General features: G+C 47.2%; 1 protein-coding gene across 1 annotated transcript in view; it reads right to left on the bottom strand.

The window, feature by feature from the left end:
- Nucleotides 1-21,334, bottom strand: part of atp11a (ATPase phospholipid transporting 11A) — a 302,919-nt gene that overhangs the window by 188,495 nt on the left and 93,090 nt on the right. Inside the window, exons 3-9 of the mRNA XM_085999881.1 lie at nt 18,050-18,139; nt 17,324-17,404; nt 9,924-10,031; nt 9,670-9,798; nt 8,406-8,509; nt 6,307-6,357; nt 5,739-5,803 (exon numbers count right to left, since the gene is read on the bottom strand). Of these exons, the coding sequence (XP_085856007.1) occupies nt 5,739-5,803; nt 6,307-6,357; nt 8,406-8,509; nt 9,670-9,798; nt 9,924-10,031; nt 17,324-17,404; nt 18,050-18,139 (628 nt within the window). The remainder of the gene's footprint in view (nt 1-5,738; nt 5,804-6,306; nt 6,358-8,405; nt 8,510-9,669; nt 9,799-9,923; nt 10,032-17,323; nt 17,405-18,049; nt 18,140-21,334) is intronic.

The following is a 21,334-nucleotide window of genomic DNA, read 5'->3' on the forward strand; positions in this document are numbered from 1 at the left end:
TAGAAGATGAAAAAAAAAAGCTTCAGTACTTCTGAACTTAATGGGCGCAAAGACATACGGGCTGTTACGAAATTTAATCACTCCAGTCAAACCAAAGGACAAGAATTTTAAAGAAATTGTTGATACCCTGCAGGAGCACTTAAGCCCAACACCACTGCTGATAGCGGAACGATTCAAGTTCTTCAAGAGAAATCAACACAAGAATGAAAGTAACGCTGATTACCTAACCGAATTAAGAAAGCTATCAAAGTACTGCCAATTCGGGGCAGGACTATCAGATTATCTTCGAGACAAATTCGTTTACGGTCTCTTAAGTGAAGGAACACAAAAAAGACTGCTTTCTGAAAAAGATTTAACATTGGACAAAGCTTTCAGTTTGGCTGTATCATACGAAGCAGCAGCAAAAGGAGCTGCAGAGATACAACAAAAGACACAAGACTTCGGCACCCATGAAATGACACAGGGTTTCGAAAGATGTTATCGCTGCGGCAGATCCACCCATAACCAGAGGGACTGCTGGTTCAAGGACAAAGCATGCAGGCAATGCGGGAAGATTGGACACATTGCACGGGTATGCCGATCTGGACAAAATAAATCCACTGACAGAAAAAAAAAAATCAATAAAGGAAAGTACAGGAAAGTACAAATGATGACGGACAGTAGCTCCGAAGACCAGAAGAGCGATAGCGACTTCGAAAACAAGAGACTAAGCTGTCTCAAATTACATAATGTACTTGCCAAAGATGATTACCAAACCATTTGGGTTACCCTCACAATAGCAGGGTCCCCAGTTAAAATGGAGCTAGATACAGGATCAGCTCTAACCGTAATAAATCGACGGGATTACGAGAGGCTATTTTCGCATATACCTCTAAAAGACACATCCATTATCTTAAAAACATATACGGGGCAGAAAGTATACCCCAAAGGAAAAATAAGGGTGCCTGTTGTATACAACGGCAAAGAAATACAAAAGTTGTATTTATACATTCTACAAGATGGTGGTCCACCGTTGTTGGGACGTGAATGGATCAGGAAGATACGTTTAGACTGGCACTCCATTCAGGCAGACGGTGACCAGCAAGGAAAAAAACAATGATGACATCATACCTGAACGATTAAAAGACATCTTGGCCAACGCCAAAGAAGTGTTTCAAGAGAAACTAGGAACCTTGAAAGGCATGACTGCCTCAATAAAAGTGGAAGATGCAGCAATTCCCAAATTTTTTAAGGCAAGACCGGTGCCATACGCAATTCGTCCAGCAGTCGAGGCAGAGCTGGAGAATTTGAAAAAAGCAGGCGTATTATCCAAAATTGATTGGAGCGAATGGGCAACACCCATCGTTCCAGTCATGAAAAAAGCATTGAATAAAGATAAATCTGAAGAACAGAGAAAAATTCGCATCTGTGGTGACTTCAAGGTGACTGTAAACCCGGTCCTTCACACAGTACAGTATCCTCTTCCGAGGATAGAAGATATTTTCGCCTCACTATCCGGAGGGAAACGTTTCACCAAAATTGACTTGGCACAGGCATATCTACAGATGGAGGTTGAGGAGGCCTCTAAAAAGTATCTCACGATAAACACACACAAAGGCCTGTACCAGTACAATCGACTGGTTTTTCGAATAGCATCAGCTCCAGCTATCTGGCAAAGAGCTATGGAGCAAGTCCTGCAAGGGATTCCGGGGACTCAATGCTACCTAGACGACATCCTTATAACAGGAGAAAACGACAACGAGCACCTTGCCAATTTGGAGCAGGTGCTCACTAGACTGAAAGAACGGGGCCTACGAGCGAATCGCCCCAAGTGCGAATTTTTCCAAAATCAGATATCATATTGTGGCCACATAATTAATAATGAAGGGTTGCATAAGTCACCTGAAAAAATTGAAGCGGTTATAAAAGCCCCAGCACCTGAAAATGTTTCACAATTAAGGTCGTTCCTGGGATTAATAAATTACTATCATAAGTTTTTACCGAACTTGTCAACTCTTCTACACCCTCTTAATGAACTTCTACAAACAGGAGTGATTTGGAAATGGAACGAAGACTGTAAACGTGTCTTCCATAAAGACTTAATCACATCCGAAGAAGTTTTGGCTCATTACAACCCATCACTGCCAATCAGACTGGCGTGCGATGCATCCCCTTACGGCATAGGAGCAGTATTATCCCATAAATTCCCTGATGGCTCAGAACGGCCGATAGCTTTTGCGTCACGCTCATTAAACTCAGCTGAGCGTAACTATGCCCAAATCGACAGGGAAGCACTCAGCCTGGTATGGGGAGTGAAGAAATTCAACCATTACCTACACGGACAAAAATTTACCTTGTTGACTGACCATCAACGCCTCATCTCCATATTCAACCCTAAAAAAGGTGTTCCCATTATGACAGCGCAAAGGCTAGAGGTGGTCCCTTTTTCTAGGGGCACACCAATACAACATAGAATACAAAGGGTCAAAACAGCATGGGAATGCTGACGGTTTATCGCGCCTACCGTTGCCAATGGTAGAAGAGGCACCTACAGTAGACCCAGTAGAGATGTTCCACTCTGCCATAGTGGAATGTCTACCAGTGACAAATTCTGCCATTGAAAGGGAGACGAGAAATGACCAGACTCTCTCACTGGTCTACGATTTAACAGTGAAGGGATGGCCAGCATATGGCGAACCACTGTTGCCAGCATTCTCGCAAAGAAGAAAACAGCTGTCAGTGTGCCGAGGAACCTTGATGTGTGGATCCAGAGTGGTGATTCCACCCAAACTCCAGGATAAACTGCTAAAGGAGCTTCACAAGGGGAATCTGGGTGGAGTGAAAATGAAGAACCTAGCTAGGGCGTTTGTATGGTGGCCAGGTATCGATGGAGACATCGAAGAAATGACCAAGAGCTGCCTAGGATGCCAGAAGGTCCAAAACGCTCCACCACAAGCCCCTCTACATCCATGGGAGTGGCCCTCATCTCCCTGGCAAAGGGTGCACATCGACTTTGCTGGTCCATTTATGGACTCAATGTTCTTAATCGCGGTTGATGCACACTCCAAGTGGCCGGAGGTAATAAAGATGTCCTCCACCACCACGGAAAAAACCATCACAGTATTAAGGACCATATTTGCCAGGAATGGGCTGCCAGAACAGATATGTTCTGATAATGGACCGCAATTTGTGTCTGAAGAATTCAGAAAGTTCTTAAAAAACAATGGGGTTAAGCACTACACGTCCGCCCCATACCATCCCGCCACCAATGGATTGGCTGAAAGGTTTGTCCAGACCTTCAAGAAGGCCATAAAGGCCATGGGTAATGAAGACATAAAACTTCAGCACAAGGTGGATAACTTTTTATTCGCATACAGGAATGCAACACATATGGTTACCAACCAAACTCCCGCCATGATGTTCTTCAATAGAAACCTAAGATGCCGGCTGGATTTGGTCAAGCCCAACATCAGAAGGGACGTGGAGAACCGGCAGTTTCAAGGCATGAATGAAAGGCCAACTAGAACCTTCCAGATAGGTCACAAGTTTTGGCCCGGGACTACCGTACCGAGAAATGGCAGCCTGGAACTATCTGCACACGACTAGGACCACTGATGTATACCGTGGACATCGGAGAAAGCATAATAAGGTGCCATGCTGACCAAATCATAAAGTCATCCGAAAAGGGACAACCTACACCACAACTCTATACATCTAACGATGAAGTAGAGATACCCATATCTACCTCCGATCCGGTGATACTGGAACCCGATGAACCCGACACTGGCATTCAAGCCGAATCAGCCTTGCCAGAAGAACCTACTACACCACCAGAAACTACTACACCCCCAAGGCGTTATCCGGACCGAGTCAGGAAGCCTCCTGAGAGACTAACTTATAATTAATTAACTACAGCCATGTATATTATTTTGCTTATAACATGTAATTAATAATTACTTAAAATATGATGTACTGGTTAGCTAAAAGGGGAGGAATTGTGGTGTATGTGCCTTTAAGAGCCCCAGGTGTGCTGTAATGCCGGTAATTGCCACTCGGGCTATATAAGCCTGTATATTGTGTATATCCGTTCGAACCCCCCCCCAAGACTTTGCTTAGTAAATACCTATGAACCAACTCCTGTCTTCAGTGTCTTTATCAACACACGGACACTACAGAGTCCATTATAAAAGATGTAATAGCAGAGCACTTGGAAAACAGTGACAGGATCGGACAAAGTCAACATGGATTTACAAAAGGTAAATCATGCTCGACTAATCTACTGGAATTTTTTGAGGATGTAACTGGTAAAATAGATAAGGGAGAACCAGTGGATGTGGTGTACTTGGACTTTCAGAAGGCTTTCGATAAGGTACCGCATAAGAGATTAGCGTGCAAAATTAAGGCACATGGGATTGGGGGCAAGGTATTGACTTGGATAGAGAACTGGTTGGCGGACAGAAAGCAAAGAGTTCGAATAAATGGGTTGTTTTCCGAGTGGCAGGCAGTGACTAGTGGGGTACTGCAAGGATCGGTCCTAGGACCCCAGCTGTTCACAATATATATTAATGATCTGGACGAGGGAATTGGGATGTAATATCTCCAAATTTGCAGACGACACAAAGCTGGGTGGGAGGGTATGCTGTGAGGAGGATGTCGTGAAACTCCAGTACGATTTGGACAGGTTGGGTGATTGGGCAGAAACATGGCAAATGCACTATAATGTGGATAAATGTGAGGTTATCCACTTTGGTGGCAAAAACAGGAAGGCAGATTATTATTTGAATGGCAATAGATTGGGAGAAGGGGAAGTGCAAAGAGACCTGGGTGTTCTTGTGCACCAGTCGCTGAAGATAAGCATGCAGGTGCAGCAGGCGGTTAAGAAGGCAAATGGTATGTTGGCCTTTGTAGCAAGAGGGTTCAAGTACAGGAACAAGGATGTCTTGCTACAGTTGTACAGGGCCTTGGTGAGACCGCACCTTGAATATTGTGTGCAGTTTTGGTCGCCTTACCTGAGGAAGGACGTTCTTGCCATGGAAGGAGTGCAGCGAAGATTCACCAGGCTGATACCTGGGATGGCAGGAATGATTGAGAGGAGATCTCATCGAAACCTATAAAATTCTGTCAGGCCTGGACAGACTAGATGCAGGAAGGATGTTTCTGATGACCAGGGAGTCCAGAACCAGGGGTCATAGTCTAAGGATAAGGGGTAAGCCATTTAGGACTGAAATGAGGAGGAATTTCTTCACCCAGAGAGTGGTGAACCTGTGGAATTCTCTGCCACAGAGGGCGGTGGAGGCCAGTTCATTAAATATATTCAAGAAAGAGTTGGATATATTTCTTAAGGCTAAAGGGATCAAGGGATATGGGGAGAAGGCAGGGACAGGGTACTGAATTTGGATGATCAGCCATGATCTCATTGAATGGCGGAGCAGGCTCGAGGGGCCGAATGGCCTACTCCTGCTCCTATCTTCTATATTTTACTGAAAGACATATATGCGAGTCACGCCATCCACTTCTGATCACAAGGGGTCCTAACATTATGCTTGCGTTACACCATCGCTGCTTCAATATTGGGTGGTATGGGCAGACTCCTGAACACAAGATGCTCAGACCGCTTACGGGAGTGACCAGCACTGCCGTATATCTACTGCCAACCCAAACTTTATAACTGGCATACACAAAAAAATATACAGTAAAATACACTTGGGTCACTGTGAATGGAGCAAGACACACAGTGGATAAAGCAAACTGGGTTTTACCGTAAATGTTCCGGGTATTTTTTAAAGTTGCCCCTCTCAGCAGCACATTCTCTGATCCCAAAGGCCTGGAATAAAGTTAAAAATTATTGAGGAAATAAAGCCATAAAAAAAATTGCAATTTTTAGATGACTATAAACAGATTTGTAGGCCTCAGGCCAGAGGAGCTCTTCAGCCAGGATGAGCTTCACCTAAACAAAGGCGGATCACTTTCACTCACAGACAGGGTCTGTGCAGCAATAGGGGACGAGCTAAACTAGTCAGGTAGGGGAGGGCCAGTTCTGTAGCAAATGTGGCAGGAAGAGCAAGGCTACAGAAGGTATATTAGGGAGGGCGGCAGGGTCTATAGTGCAGATAGGAAAGAGGGGATATGGAGAGATAGGCCACCAGACTTGGGGGAGACAGGCCATCCCAAGGTGTTGTTCCTTTGAAAGAATTCCCAATTTTCTTGTGCCAATTTAGCAGGTTCATGATTTAAATGTTTGCTATATAGGAATATTTAATAAATATTAAATGCAGATCTGAAAACAGACATTAAATATTTAAGGAGGATAAACTGGATTCCACTTACCTTGCAATAGGCCCCTCTGACTCATGGTAAATATTGATCCGGCCAACAAAACTGTAAGTAAAAAGATCCCAATCATAGCCATTAGCAGTGTGATTTGTGGGAAACAGGGAATGAGTCCCGATTGCAGAGATTTCCCAGCACTGTCCGGGAGGCAGGGGGGGGGGGGGGGTGGCAGGGGGGGGTGGTGCAGGAATTGGAAAAATCCCCAACGCTTCGCCCTCCTCCCATTACATTTAGTTGCCACTTTCTGCCAGACTGATTGGGTAATCTGCCGCTGCCAATCTGTGGTAAAGGTGCAAAACATTTCCAGCCCCCAACACGCTTCAAACAGAAGAGACGGCACCCAAGAACACCGAGATTCACAGGAGGCAGGAGGACCCGGGAGAGACTTCTTATACAAAGGTTCAGAGCCGTTATACAGGGGTTTGGAAAGTCTGGGGCAGGGGGGTTTGCTGGGGCGGAGGGAGGGGTGCTGGGGCAGGGTGGGGGGTGCTGGAGCGGAGGGAGGGGGGGTGCTGGGGCGGGGGTGCTGGGGCGGGGTGGGGTGGGGGGTGCTGGGGCAGGGTGGGGGGTGCTGGAGCGGAGGGAGGGGGGTGCCGGGGTGGGGGTGCTGGGGCGGGGCAGGGTGGGGGGTGCTGGAGCGGAGGGAGGGGGGTGCCGGGGTGGGGGTGCTGGGGCGGGGTGGGGTGGGGGGTGCTGGAGCGGAGGGAGGGGGTGCCGGGGCAGGGTGGTGCTGGGGTGGGGTGGGGGGGGGTGCTGGGACAGGGATGGTGCTGGGGCGGGGGCTGACCTGGGGAGATTCAGGTTTAACCACACTCCATACTTAAAGCAGAATGCACAACAGCTTTTGAGAGTCATGGATAAATATTTGAAAAATAAAAATGTGAAAGGACAGGGAGTGGGACTAATTGGATCGTTCTTTCAGAGACATGCACAGGCACGATGGGCTGAATGGTCTCCTCCTGTGCTGGAAGATTCTGTAATTCTGTTCGGGCTTTTTCCACAAAGACCGAGAAGGGTTCGGGCTGACCTGGCAGCGGCTTTGATTCCAGGAGAAGGTGAATAATGATGGACAATTTGGCTAGTCGACAGATGAGGAGAGGATAGATATTCAAAATGATCTCAAATAGAACTTATAGGAGAGCTTAGAAAAATATTTCTTCACACAGGGTGGTTAGACTGAGAAATTTTCTGTTACAAACTGAGCCCATGAATTCTTCTAAAAAAGATTAGATAGTTTCTTGAAAAAAGGATTATTAAAGGGTATGGGGAGTGCCCAGCAGAGTGGAATTAGACTGGGTGGGATTTTAAAGGGTATGGGTAGTGAGCAGGAGAGTGAGATTAGACTGGGTGGGATATTAAAGGGTACGGGGAGTGAGGGGGAGAGTGGGATTAGACTGGGTGGGATATTAAAGGGTACGGGGGGTAAGGGATGAAATATAGTAAAAGGTCGGTACCAATGTTGGTAAAACTGAGTTTCAGAGAGGAGAACACTCTCTACTCTAGCGAGTAAACGCTGCAGCGTGTGAACTGTGAGAGAGTTGATCAATAAACGGGGTCACAGTTTATTACCGAACTAGACAACAACAACTTGTATTTATATAGCGACTTTAATGTAGTAAAATGTCCCAAGGCACTTCACAGGAGTATTATAAAACAAAAATTTGACACCGAGCCACATAAGGAGACATTTGGACAGGTGACCAAAAGCCTGGTCAAAGAGGTCGGTTTTAAGGAGCGTCTTAAAGGAGGAGAGGGGTAGAGAGGTTTAGGGAGGGAATTCCAGAGATTAGGGCCTAAGCAACAGAAGGCACGGCCACCAATGGTTGAGTGATTATCATCAGGGATGTTCAAGAGGGCAGTATTAGACGAGAATATAAACTCCAGGTTGTCAGATTAATATCACAAACACCATCAGTGATCCAACAGCAGGATACTAGAATAACAACAGAAAACGCTGGAAAAACTCAGCAGGCCAGGCAGCATCGGTGGAGAGAGAAACAGAGTAGGATATTAGAGTTAGGCCCCAGCAGGAACTGACATCTCCCACTCTTGCCTGCAGATCTGCTCTGAGATTTGATATTCATGCCAAGACTCACTTGTAAAGATCAGGCTGTGGCTGTTCACATTCAATTGTAGCATTCAAGGTGTCCACTTCTGCCTCAGTTCGCAAAGCTTTCGTATCTTGAATGGCTTGGTATGTCTGAAGGAAAGAATGTAAATCTGTAAACATCTCTCTCACATTCAAACCCTGAGGCATGAGTTCCAGCCAGCAATGTCCTTAACTCTGTTGCTGCACAGTGGAATATTCAGTCACTAGCACAGCACTTGGGTAATTAGCTGAACACAACACAAACTGCAGGGAATCTTCACAGGGAAACAGTGAATCGTGACTTTAAAAAGTTACATTTATGTCAAATGGTTTAAATGATAATCAGAATGCAAATCCAGGGTTCTTTGTACAAATTATTACAAATATTACTAGTTACACACTAGTTAACATTACTAATGTGAAACTTTAAAAGACATCATCAGAAAAGTTTAGCCCAGAACTGGATTTTCTGCTATTGAAATAGTAGAATGTAAAATAGTCTGAGCACCGAAATGGGACAGAGAATAAGCCAAAGTCATACATCAGTGATCTTAAAAGAAATAAAATGCTGCAGCCTTAGTCTGAAAACCAGCAAGTCCAAATTCAACCAGTTCCTTATTCAGTTCACTGAAAATTGACAAAGCTGAGACAAATGCTTCTGCAGAAAAAAAACTTCAAATATTCATTACCAAAATAAAATTACTTGAAAGTACAGGGAGCTGGTTTTAATCAGAGGTTTGAGAGAGGTGGATAGTGTGTTAAGATTTAGTATTATGACGGCTCATTCAAAACATGCCAACACTGCCGCCAGGCTGCGGGAGGTAACATTAACTAACTGTGTATGACTGATACACATGGTTGTGTATGTTTTATGTGCACCTTCTCCCTGCCAAACAATCCCAGGTGTTTTTGAGAAGCACAGCAGCCAATAAGCAAGGATTGAAAGCAGAGAGGCTGAGTCGAGTCTCCTCTCTCATAGCACAGGCCTTCTGCTCTTGATCAGTACTCACACGTGCAAATGGAAGGTGGGGACCGGATTATGCTCAGCTGTGGAGCTCCCACAATCGAACAGCCTGCCAAACCACGCTGTCTTCAGGAAGAGTGGGAAAATTGGCAAACAGCAACAATTTTTTAAGCATTACTCTGCACAGATGAGACAGGAGGGAGGTGGACATACAGCCAAGTGAATTATATTAAGAATGGATTTTAAATATTGAAATGGGAGACACTCATCTGAGGCACAGCAGGAATGTGGCTGCTCAGTCTGTTACCTTGGTACTAGACTCGCCATCCAGGCTAGCTGTAGTAACAAAACATGTTCCATCCTCACTGCTCGAAGACAAGAAGACCATGTCACAGGGAAACGTTTCATTCTCCTTGGTCATCACAATGTCTCCAACCTGCAAGAATATCGCAAGCGTTATAAAAAGCAAAGCCCGCTCGACCTCCGCCCCCTCGAAACACCCCCCCTCCCATCCCCTCTAACCTCCCCCCCCCACCCCGCAGATTTCTCACATTTACTTACCCGCAGTTTTCTGCTCTGTTTTTGAACCACTTTGCCATCCTGGATGATGTGAACAGGACATTTATTCACTGCATTATCGGCTTTATGCCGAAGCCAATCCTCATAACCCTGTGGACGGACAGTGAGCAGCGTTTGTTATAGAGCAAACATCACTGGCTGAATCACTGCAACAACACAATCGCTCATTTCCCTGTGTAAAGCCCAGAATATGAACTTGGATTACAAATTGATCAAATCAGAATATATTCAGGCAACTAACTTCAATCTCTGCTCGGATTCCTTGATTTGCAGTTATTCCCTTTCTATTTCGGTTGCACCACATCAATTGATGGGGATTGCCTAAACATGCTCGATTTTGCTGCCTTTGCCTTCCTTTACTTTGAATCAGTTACCAGCAAAGGCAATATAAAGGGGTCATTCTGCACAGAGCGAGCGCTTTGAAGATTAAACACTTTCTTGTACTGTAGGAGCTGGTCAAAAGCCCACAGGCTAAAATTGGGAGTCATTTAAAAACTGCAAGCCATATATTGAAGAGTGGGCAGGGCACGGTATGGCACGGTAAAGGACGGCGAGGCTCTGTGTGGCGGAGTGAGGCGAAGGGTGGTGACAAACCACCCGAATCCAACTCACCTGCCCCCCGATCCAGATCTCAGGACCTACCTAGCTTTCTGATACCTCCCTCTCCTGTGTTCCTGGGAGCCCTTTCCTCGTGCATCAACATATTGGGGCCACTGCTAGACCCCGAGAACCCATCGCAACAGAGTCAGGTCCCAAGCCGACTCCCTATGTCGATATCAGTGTCCCTGATCACTTGTGGCGCGAATGTTATTTTCCACAACATGACTGTTCTGATTTAACCTCCAACTCACCACGAGCAATACCATGGGAGGTTTACTGGTATCAAATTAAAAGTGTGCACGAGTGTATTCAGATCTTTAGGGCTAGATTTTCAATGGGCCGTGGAGGCGTGATTGGAGGCGTGTGGGGGGTTAAAATCGCGAAAACTGATGGGCGGGACCCCCCCTGCCTGGCTCCCGACTCCGAGCAACTTTAACTCAGTCATGTCTAATGGTCCCGACTCTGTCCCAGCTCCAACAGGCGGGATAGGTTGTTAAGGCCCTTAACAAGCACTGAATGGCCTCTATAATCCTATTTTGAAAGGCCCTTGCGAATTTAACCCTTTTCCCACGTGAAACACGCCTGGTGGGAAACACGATGGTGAAACCTGGCGGGAGCACTATTGGATTGCTGACTATCAGCTGCAGGTCAACCATTAAATAGGATATTTGATCAGCCATCATTTGCAGGTGGCAGGACTTTGTTGTCTCAGGTCTGGGGGAACTTTTAGAAGGCATAACCACAGCTGTGGAAGTTTGGAGCCTGACACCCATCTCCAGTGTGACCTCCTGGGAAACCCCTCTTGCCACCCTCACTGAGTGCTTCCTCAACTGACGCATATACCAGAAGCATGGGAGCCATTAATTTCCTTCCCTTCTGGGCATTAGATGATCTCAAGCACCAGGCGCGGCACCAGCAGAACCAGGAACAACAGAGCGCCAGGCTGCTGCTCACCCACCTGAAACTGCACAGGCCAGAAGGGGCCAGCGCTTGGAAGCCCGTCGGCGCAGGAGATAACCCCCAAACAGGGTCTACAGACACAGGGTCAGCTACCTCAACATGTCTAAGCAGCAGTGCCAAAGGCGACTCCGACTTTCGCGAGAGGTAGTGAGTGACATTTGCGCAATGCTGCAACAATACCTGCAGCCCAGATGACATGGTGGACAAGCCTTACCAGTGGCCGTCAAAGTCACCACCACACTCAACTTTTTTGCCTCAGGCTCATTCCAGGGATCAGCAGCAGACATCAGCGGCATCTCCCAGGCGGCCGCACACACTTGCATCACGCAGGTAACCGATGCCCTCTTTGCCATCGCGCACAATCACATCCATGTCACCAAGGATCGAGCAAGTGTCACGGCGCGAGCGGTTGGATTAGCTAATCTGGCAGGCTTTCCAAGGGTACAGGTCATCGTTGACTGCACACGTGGCCCTTAGGGCACCCCATTGCAATCCAGGTATTTTTGTCACCTGCAAGGGCTTCCACTCCCTTAACGTTCAGCTGGTGTGTGACCACAAGAAGGAAATTTTGCATGTTTATGCCAAGTACCCTGGCAGTTGCCATGACTCCTTCATACTGCGCCAGACTAGTGTGCCTCCGCTATTCAGTCTGCCAGACCAACTTAACGGATGGCTACTTGGAGACAAGGGCTATCCCTGAGGATGTGGCTAATGACGCCGTTGAGGAGTCCATCCAACGAAGCTGATGAGAGCTACAACTCCAGCCACATGTCCACTGGAGCCATAATCAAGCAAACCATCGGTTTGCTGAAGATGCACTTCAGATGCCTGGATAGATCCGGTGGAGCCCTGCAGTAGTCAGCAACCAAGGTCTCCAGAATCGTCGTGGTTTGCTGTGCACTTCACAACATGGCACAGCGTCATGGCTTGCAGATTCCTGAGGACCAAGTGGCTCCTCACATACCCGCCTCAGATGAGGAGGAGGAGGAGTGCGAAAACGCACATCCTGCAGAGGCCCATCAACCAGCGGCAGCATTACGCGAGAACATCGCTGCCCAGGATGCAAGGAACATACTCATCTTGGCCAGATTTGCCTAGCCTAGCCGATCAAGCACTTTTGCCTCGCAGCTTCTTGCCTGAGCATCGACAATGGCCAAGACCTTGCTGATTCCTAGCTATTTCTCCAGCATACTGACAGTTGCAAGTAATCCTAAGCCCTCAATGTGAAAGTCCCATTCATGAAATGACACGTGCCACAACTGCAACAGTTGCCATCAGAATTTTTATGTACAAGAACCAACTGATGGCATTTTTACAATAAACACATTTCACCCAAGTGACTACCCTTGTGACTATTTCTGCAGAATTTTTCTCTTACGCGTGCTCCTACGTGGTGCTTCCCCTGTTGCTTCAGCAGATGTGGAGGCCCCTTGCTCACTTTGCTGCTGCTCCTGTCTCGACACCTTTGGCGGGCGTCCTCTGGGGTTACGAGCCTGTGATGGCTTGTCAACAGTCTGCTGCTCCTGCGGCTGTGCAGGGGTTGAGACGCCTATCTCACTTGGGTGTGGACTCCGGTGGGGCTCTGACCAAGGGCTCTGCAGTGGTATGGAAGTGTGAGCGCTTGGAGAGGAGCCCCCACTTCCTTGATGTCTGCCACCAACTTCCCTCTCATGGGTCAGGTCCCCCTCAGCGCCTGCAAGTGGCTAGAGAGCACCTTACTGCACATCAGGGGGGCCATGGGGACCCGTATCTGAAATGGCAGTCCTACTCAGAAGGACTTCCATGAAGGTCTGGTTTCTCAGTTCAATAGATGACCATCGCTCCTCCAGAGATGTTATTCTATTATGAACACTCACCATGTTTTCAGCACTCTGGCGACTTATCTCCTCCATGGCCGAAGCCATCCTCTCGTCTACTGTTGCCATCCGCTCGAGGGAGGTTGCCATCCTTTCCGTGTTGATGCGTTCATGCATCAAGGACTCCACAAAGGCTCTGCTCATGGTCGCTATGGACTCCTCCATTCGCTCCACAGTCGCAGCGACCCTGGAGACAAAACCTGCCAGAGACTCCTGCATCTGTTCCTGGAGTTCCAGCACTGCCGATCTTATGGATGGACCCAGAGGCAGAGGGTCGACATGCAGCTGAGCCGAGCTGGCAGAGTCCTGCGCCCTCCAACTAGTACTCTCCACTGCTGTCCCTGTCTCCACAATCTGCTGATGCTCACTTGTGAGCTATGATACACCAGGTGACAACACTACTCTATGTCCCGAAGGTCCCACTGAGGTGCGAGTGTCTGCGCTGGTGCTGGGTGCACTGAATTCTGGTGACGCTGCGCCCTCAGAGGTTGCAGCTTCCTCTGAGGAGTCTGGCTGCTCAGCCTGTTCTTCCTGGTTAGTGGGGACGGATGCTTGCGGTGGCCCTGTGGGGGAGTAAAGGAAAGAGTCAGAGACGTGATGCCAAGGTTACATGCACATTGCATATTGCAGATGCTCATAAGTCCATCTGTTAGAGCTTCAAAATCATTATCAGCGACTCATGCAATGCCAATGAGAGAGATGGGAAACTTTTCTGTCACCAGCTTGCTGTGTTGCACCCGTCTGTCCGTCCCCCACTTGCGCATCCTCCTCTACTCCCATGATTTCCAGGACCTCCTCCTCCCAGGGGGGTCAGGTGGGCTAATGAGGCTGTCCCTCCTCCTGTCCTCACTCGCTCTCTTTTATTGTGAGCTCTCTTTTCCTGCAATGAGGGAGACAAGTGGAGGTTGAGTGAGAATGAAGGAGTGAGTATAGAGATTCCATAGCATCGATACTTAGAAGGAAACAAAGATGGAGTGAGGTGACAAGACCAAGGGCCCTCCCTGTGTGTTGTCAGTTGTTTGCATAGCATCACAGTGATAGGGAGTGTGAGGGCTGTATAGTCGAATAGTTATGTGAATATGACCATAGAGAGAAAGGGAATGGGTAAGGGTGCATGGATGTCAGTGTCAAGTGGGATGTGGAGGAAGAGATTGCTGAAGCTGAGTGCTGGTGAGGAAAGACAATGGGGATCAGATTGAGGGTGATGGGAAAATCATACTCACTTTTCCAGTGCGGAGAAGGTCATGAAATCTCTTGCGGCACTGTATCCAGGTTCTGCGGGTGACTCCCAAGGTGTTGACCTCCTCAGCCACCTGCATCCACACTGCCTTGGTCTGCTTGGGAGGCCTCTTCCTCCCTGTAGAAGGGAAGAGCACCTCCCTGTTGGCTGTAGCCCCATGTACTAATGCCTGCAGGGCCACCTCGTCAAAACGAGGAGCTGATCTTGGTCTCCCGCTAGTCATCTTTCCTGCAGGTCTCTCACACTCCACAGGCAAAAAGCTTGGCAGTCTGCAGAAGAAGCAAGGCTTGCTGTAAACCTTAAATGCAGCAGCAATGATGATGTCATCGGAGGCGACTTTCAGTCAGGAAAAACCCATTTGCCAAGGGTTCCCACACATTGGAAATCAATTGGACAATTAAGTTAAAATTGCATCAATCTCCCACATCCATTTAGATTCGGGTGGATAACACGAAATGCGGATAACACGACACCATCCCACACCCGAGTTAAAATCCAGCCCTTACACTTTGTACAGAAAAGTACAGTGCATGAAAGTGTCTGCAATCTGAAAAATTCTCAATCATAGGGACAGGAGGAATTAATAATGGGGAACGGGGAAATGGCATAGACTCTGAACAAATATTTTGTATCTGTCTTCATGGTAGAAGACACTAACAACATCCCAATAATGGACAATCAAGGGGCCACAGGGAGAGGGGAACTAAAGACAATCACTATCACTAAGGAAAAAGTACTTGGTAAAATAATGGGACTAAAAGACGACAAGTCCCCTGGACCAGATGGCTTGCATCCCAGGGTCTTAAAAGAAATGGCTGCAGAGATAGTGGATGCATCGGTTGCAATATACCAAAATTCCCTGGACTCTGGAGAGGTCCCAGCGGATTGGAAAACCGCATATGGAACACCCCTATTTAAGAAAGGAGGGAGACAGAAAGCAGGAAACTACTGACTAGTTAGCCTAACATCTGTCGTTGGGAAAATGCTGGAGTCCTTCATTAAGGAAGCAGTAGCAGGGCATTTGGAAAATCATAATGCAGTCAAACAGATTCAGCATGGTTTTATGAAAGGGAAATCATGTTTAACAAATTTGCTGGAGTTCTTTGAGGATGATATGAGCAGGGTGGATAAGGGTAAGCCAGTAGATGTGGCGTATTTGGATTTCCAGAAGGCATTCGATAAAGTGCCACATAAAAGGTTACTGCATAAGGTAAGAGATCACGGAGTTGGGGGTAATATATTAGCATGGATAGAGAATTGGCTAACTAACAGAAAGCAGAGAGTCGGGATAAATAGGTCATTTTCCGGTTGGCAAACGGTAACTAGTGGGGTGCCACAGGGATCGGTGCTGGGGCCCCAACCATTTACAATCTACAATAATGACTTGGATGAAGGGACCGAGTGTAATGTAGCCATGTTTTCATATGATACAAAGATGGGTGGGAAAGCAAGTTGTGCAGAGGACTCAAAGAATCTGCAAAGGAATATAGACAGGCTAAGTGAGTTGCCAAACATTTGGCAGATGGAGTATAATGTGGGAAAGTGCATGTTATCCACTTTGGCAAGAAAAATAAAAAAGCAAATTATTATTTAAATGGAGAGAGATTACAAAATGCTACAGTTCAGAGGGACCTGGGGGTCCTTGTGCATGAAACACAGAAAGTTAGCATGCAGGTACAGCAAGTAATCAAAATGGCAAATGGAATGTTGGCCTTTATTGCAAGGGGGTTGGAGTATAAAAGCAGGGAAGTCCTGCTACAACTGTACAGGGTATTGGTGAGACCACACCTTGAGTACTGCGTACAGTTTTGGTCTCCTTATTTAAGGAAGGATATACTTGCATTGGAGACAGTTCAGAGATGACTCACACAGTTGATTACTGAGATGAGAGGGTTGACTTATAAAGAAAGGTTGAGCAGGCTGGGCCTATACTCATTGGAATTTAGAAGAATGAGAGGTGATCTTATTGAAACATACAAGATACTGAGGGGGCTCGACTAGGTAGATGCAGAGAGGATGTTTCCCCTCATGAGGAAATCTGGAGCTCGGGGGCATAGTTTCAGAATAAAGGGTCGCCCCTTTAGAACTGAGGTGAGGAGGAATTTCTTCTCAGAGGGTCGTAAATCTGTGGAATTCTCTGCCCCAGAGAGCCGTGGAGACTGGGTCATTAAATACATTTAAGGTGGAGATAGACAGATTTTTGCAAGATAAGGGAGTGAAGGGTTATGGGGAGTGGGCAGGGGGCAGGGAAGTGGCTTTGAGCCAAAGATCAGCCATGACCTTATTGAATGGCGGAGCAGGCTCGAGGGGCCAAGAAGCCTATTCCTGCTCCTATTTTTTATGTTCTTATTCAGCCTCTCGAGCCCGTCATGCCATTCAATTAAATCATGGCTGATGTATATCTTAACTCCATTAACCACCTTAGTTCCGTAACCCTCGATACCCTTACCCAACAAAATTCTATCAATCTCACTATTAAAAGCTCCAATTGACCCCCAGCAGCCACAGCTTTGTGGGACAGAGTTCCAGATTTCCACTAGCCTTTGTGTGAAAAATGCTTCCTTCTTTTTAATTTCAGATATTTATCTCTTCTCCCTTAAACTTTTCCACATGATCTGCCTCCATGGAATAGGGGAAAACAAAGGAGGGGAGGGGAGGTGAGAGGGAGAAGAGAAGAGGAGAGGAGAGAATTGGAAGCAAGACACACATTTTGCCCAGTGCCTCACCTGTTTGATTGCTGTCACAGTGATTACAAAGAAAAGTGGAAGTCCACTGGTTATGGGACTGGTTGGAGTATCAATGATCAACTGAAAATAAAAAGAGAGTGTTAATCCACTGTAAAAGCTCAAAAGCTATTTCTTCACTTACTGCTAAAAAAAGAAAAAAGACTTGCATTTATACAGCGCCTTTCACGACCACCAGACATCTCAAAGCGCTTTACAGCCAATGAAGTACTTTTGAAGTGGAGTCACTGTTGTAATGTGGGAAACACGGCAGCCAATTTGCGCACAGCAAGGTCCCACAAACAGCAATGTGATAATGACCAGATAATCTGTTTTTGGTATGTTGGTTGAGGGACAAGTATTGGCCAGGACACCAGGGATAACGCCCCTGCTCTTCTTCGAAATAGTGCCATGGGATCTTTTACGTCCACCTGAGAGAGCAGATGGGGCCTCGGTTTAACATCTCATCTGAAAGACGGTACCTCCAACAGTGCAGCACTCCCTCACCACTGCACTGGAGTGTCACCCTAGCTTTGTGTGTCCAGTCCCTAAGTGCAAATAGTAACTAAAACTGCCTGATAATTGGTTGAATGTTCTGTGAAATATATTCTGAGTGATTAATGTCAAAATCTACAAAACTTGATAAAATGATCTTTCACTGCAACAAAAATGTAAAATCTATCGCATTCAGAAGCCACATTCTGAATAAATGATAGAATCTCTCCGTACCTGCACAAGGAATATGATGAGGAAATAGAAGTTAGCAATTCTTCTGAACTGTTCGAACAAGTTCTTGGGAATGAAGTTCCAGAAAGTATACTGTACAAGAAAAGAAAAAGCAAGTCATTGAATGATCGGCAATAAAAACAAGCATTAACTCCACACTTATCACGTCAGACATAAAATGTATCAAAAAATGGGCCACACAGAAAGAAGCAGCCAACAATTAGAAAACCCACGAGTTATGGGACCAGCGAGCATTAAATAATGGATGAATACACGGGGAACTGTGGACACACAGGTATTGTGAATATACAGTGCCTGTGTCTGGCCTGTATGCGACTCCAGTCCCACACCAATGTGGTCGACACTTAACTGCACTCTGAAATGGCCAATAAGTCACTCAGTTGTATCAAACCACTACAGTGGTTCAAGGCGGCGGCTCACCGCCACCTTCTCAGAGCAACTGGGGATGGGTAATAATGCCGGCCTTGATCGAGTTGCTGCAGTGCATCTTGTAGATGGTACACACTGCAGCCACGGTGCGCCGGTGGTGAAGGGAGTGAATGTTTAAGGTGGTGGATGGGGTGCCAAGCAAGTGGTCTGCTTTGTCCTTGATAATGTCAAGCTTCTTGAATGTTGTTGGAGTTGCACTCATCCAGGCAAGTGGAGAGTATTCCATCACGCTCCTTGTAGTGTATGTACCTTTAAGGGGAGAACTACTTTTTACAGCTCCTGTATACTGTAGTACCGGCAGTGACCACACCTGTATATAAACCCTGAGTAGGGATCTGTACAATTAGTTTTAGAGTAACCCTCATCCAGTAAACACCTGTTGATTGCTCCCTGCAGTCTCTTGTCTAATTATTGAAGAACACACATCATCAAGATACCCGGATCTAACATTGGCGACGAGAAGAATCAAACCTACCTGCAACTCTGCATCACTTCCCAGTGATTCGCTCCTGGAGAACAGTGAAAGAAGACGGCCGAGTCCAGAAGCACGGACATCGACCATCCAGCGGAGACTTGAGCATCGCAGGGGAGGCTGTTGAGAGCTGGGATTGGTTCGCCAGTCACGGTGATCCAGCGAAATGGGCTGGCAACAGGTACGGCGCAGACCCTTCCCGGACAGCGGCAGCTAGGACCAACGGCACAGAAAAAGGCCGAGCAGCGTCGACGGGAGAAGAGAGAGGGTAGAGCGCACAGGGCGCAGCCGGTGTTCAGGACCGAGCGGCGTCGATGGGAGAAGAGAGAGGGTAGAGCGCACAGGGCGCAGCCGGTGTTCAGGACCGAGCGGCGTCAACGAGAGAGAGCAGAGCGCAGCCGGTGTTCAAGGGCCGAGCAGCGTCAATGAGAGAGGCGCACAGGAAAACGCGCAGAGAGCAGCCGGTGTTCAAGGGCCGAGCAGCGTCAGCGGGGAAGAAAGGAAAGCACGGGAGACGCCATTTTGAGCCGCAGCGGAGAAGGGGGGAGAGCGTGGGAGACACCATTTTGAGCCGCAGCGGAGATGAAGGGAGAGCACGGGAGACGCTATTTTGAGCCAGTCTATGCCCAGGGATGCCGAAGAGTGGCAGTGTCACAGCGTTCGACAATGAAGTCGAAGATTGGACGACATATGTCGAACGCATAGAAGTGTACTGCAAGGCGAATAAAGTGCCAGATGACAGGAAAGCGCTGGTATTGTTGAATTCAATGGGTGCAAAAACGTATGGCTTACTGCGAAACCTAGTAACCCCAGAGAAGCCAGTGGAAAAGGATTTTGAAAACATAGTGTCAATCCTACAGGACCACTTAGACCCCACACCGCTGCTGATAGCAGAAAGATTTAAGTTTCACAAAAGGAACCAGCATAAAGATGAAAGTAATGCTGAGTTTTTAACGGAACTGTGCAAGCTATCGAAACACTGCCAGTTTGGAACGGGACTAGCAGATACTTTAAGGGACAAGTTTGTGTATGGGCTTCAAAGTGAAGGAACCCAGAAACGGCTTCTATCAGAAAAGGATCTTACGCTGGACAAGGCTTTCAGCATGGCAGTATCACACGAAGCAGCAGCACGGGGTGCGGCAGAGATACAACGGAGACCGCAAGAATATGGCACAAATGAAATGTCATGCGGAACAGTGAAGTGCTATCGCTGCGGCAGAACAACACACGACCATAAGGATTGCTGGTTCAAGGACCAAGTGTGCAGACAGTGTGGAAAAGTAGGACACATAGCAAGAGTCTGCAGGTCGGAAAAGAAAACCAGCAGCAAGAAATCCCCACAGGAGAAGTACAAGAAGGTACATAAAGTGATGGAGAGTAGTGCAGACGAACAGAAAAGTGATACAGACTCTGGAAGCAAGGAGCTGGGTTGTATCTCTGCCGCACCCCGTGCTGCTGCTTCGTGTGATACTGCCATGCTGAAAGCCTTGTCCAGCGTAAGATCCTTTTCTGATAGAAGCCGTTTCTGGGTTCCTTCACTTTGAAGCCCATACACAAACTTGTCCCTTAAAGTATCTGCTAGTCCCGTTCCAAACTGGCAGTGTTTCGATAGCTTGCACAGTTCCGTTAAAAACTCAGCATTACTTTCATCTTTATGCTGGTTCCTTTTGTGAAACTACAAAACGGAGGATCACCAAACTATCTGGGTCACGCTCAAGATAGCAGGAGTCCAAGTGAAAATGGAATTGGACACAGGATCAGCCCTAACAGTCATAAACCGAAGGGACTACAAGCGGCTATTCTCTCATATACCCTTGAGAGATACAGAGATTGTCCTGAAGACATACACGGGGCAAAAAGTCTACCCCAAAGGAAAAATAAGGGTGAACGTTATATATAACGGCAAGGAAACACCAAAAATGGACCTATATGCATTCCCAGATGGAGGACCACCACTACTGGGATGTGAATGGATCCGGAAGATACAGCTAGATTGGCATTCCATACAAGCACTGACTGTAGATGCCAAAAAGAATGACGACGTCACACCTGGACGACTGTCAAAAATGCTAACTGACGCACAAGAAGTGTTCCAGGAGGGACTCGGAACACTAAAAGGCATAATAGCGACGATCAAAATAGAGGAAAATGCAAGCCCAAAGTTTTTTTTTAAGGCCAGACCGGTACCTTATGCGATCCGTCCAGCCGTCGAAGCAGAGCTGGAAGGTTTGGAACGTTCAGGAGTACTGTCCAAAGTGGACTGGAGCGAGTGGACTACACCCATCGTTCCTGTAATGAAGAGGTCATTGAGTAATACGCCTGGGGAACCAAAGAAGGTTCGCATCTGTGGGGACTTTAAGGTGACA

The sequence above is a fragment of the Somniosus microcephalus genome, chromosome 10, assembly GCF_052327205.1.
Source record: "Somniosus microcephalus isolate GS21.2 chromosome 10, FLI_Smic_1.0, whole genome shotgun sequence".
In the NCBI taxonomy this organism is placed as follows: domain Eukaryota; kingdom Metazoa; phylum Chordata; class Chondrichthyes; order Squaliformes; family Somniosidae; genus Somniosus; species Somniosus microcephalus.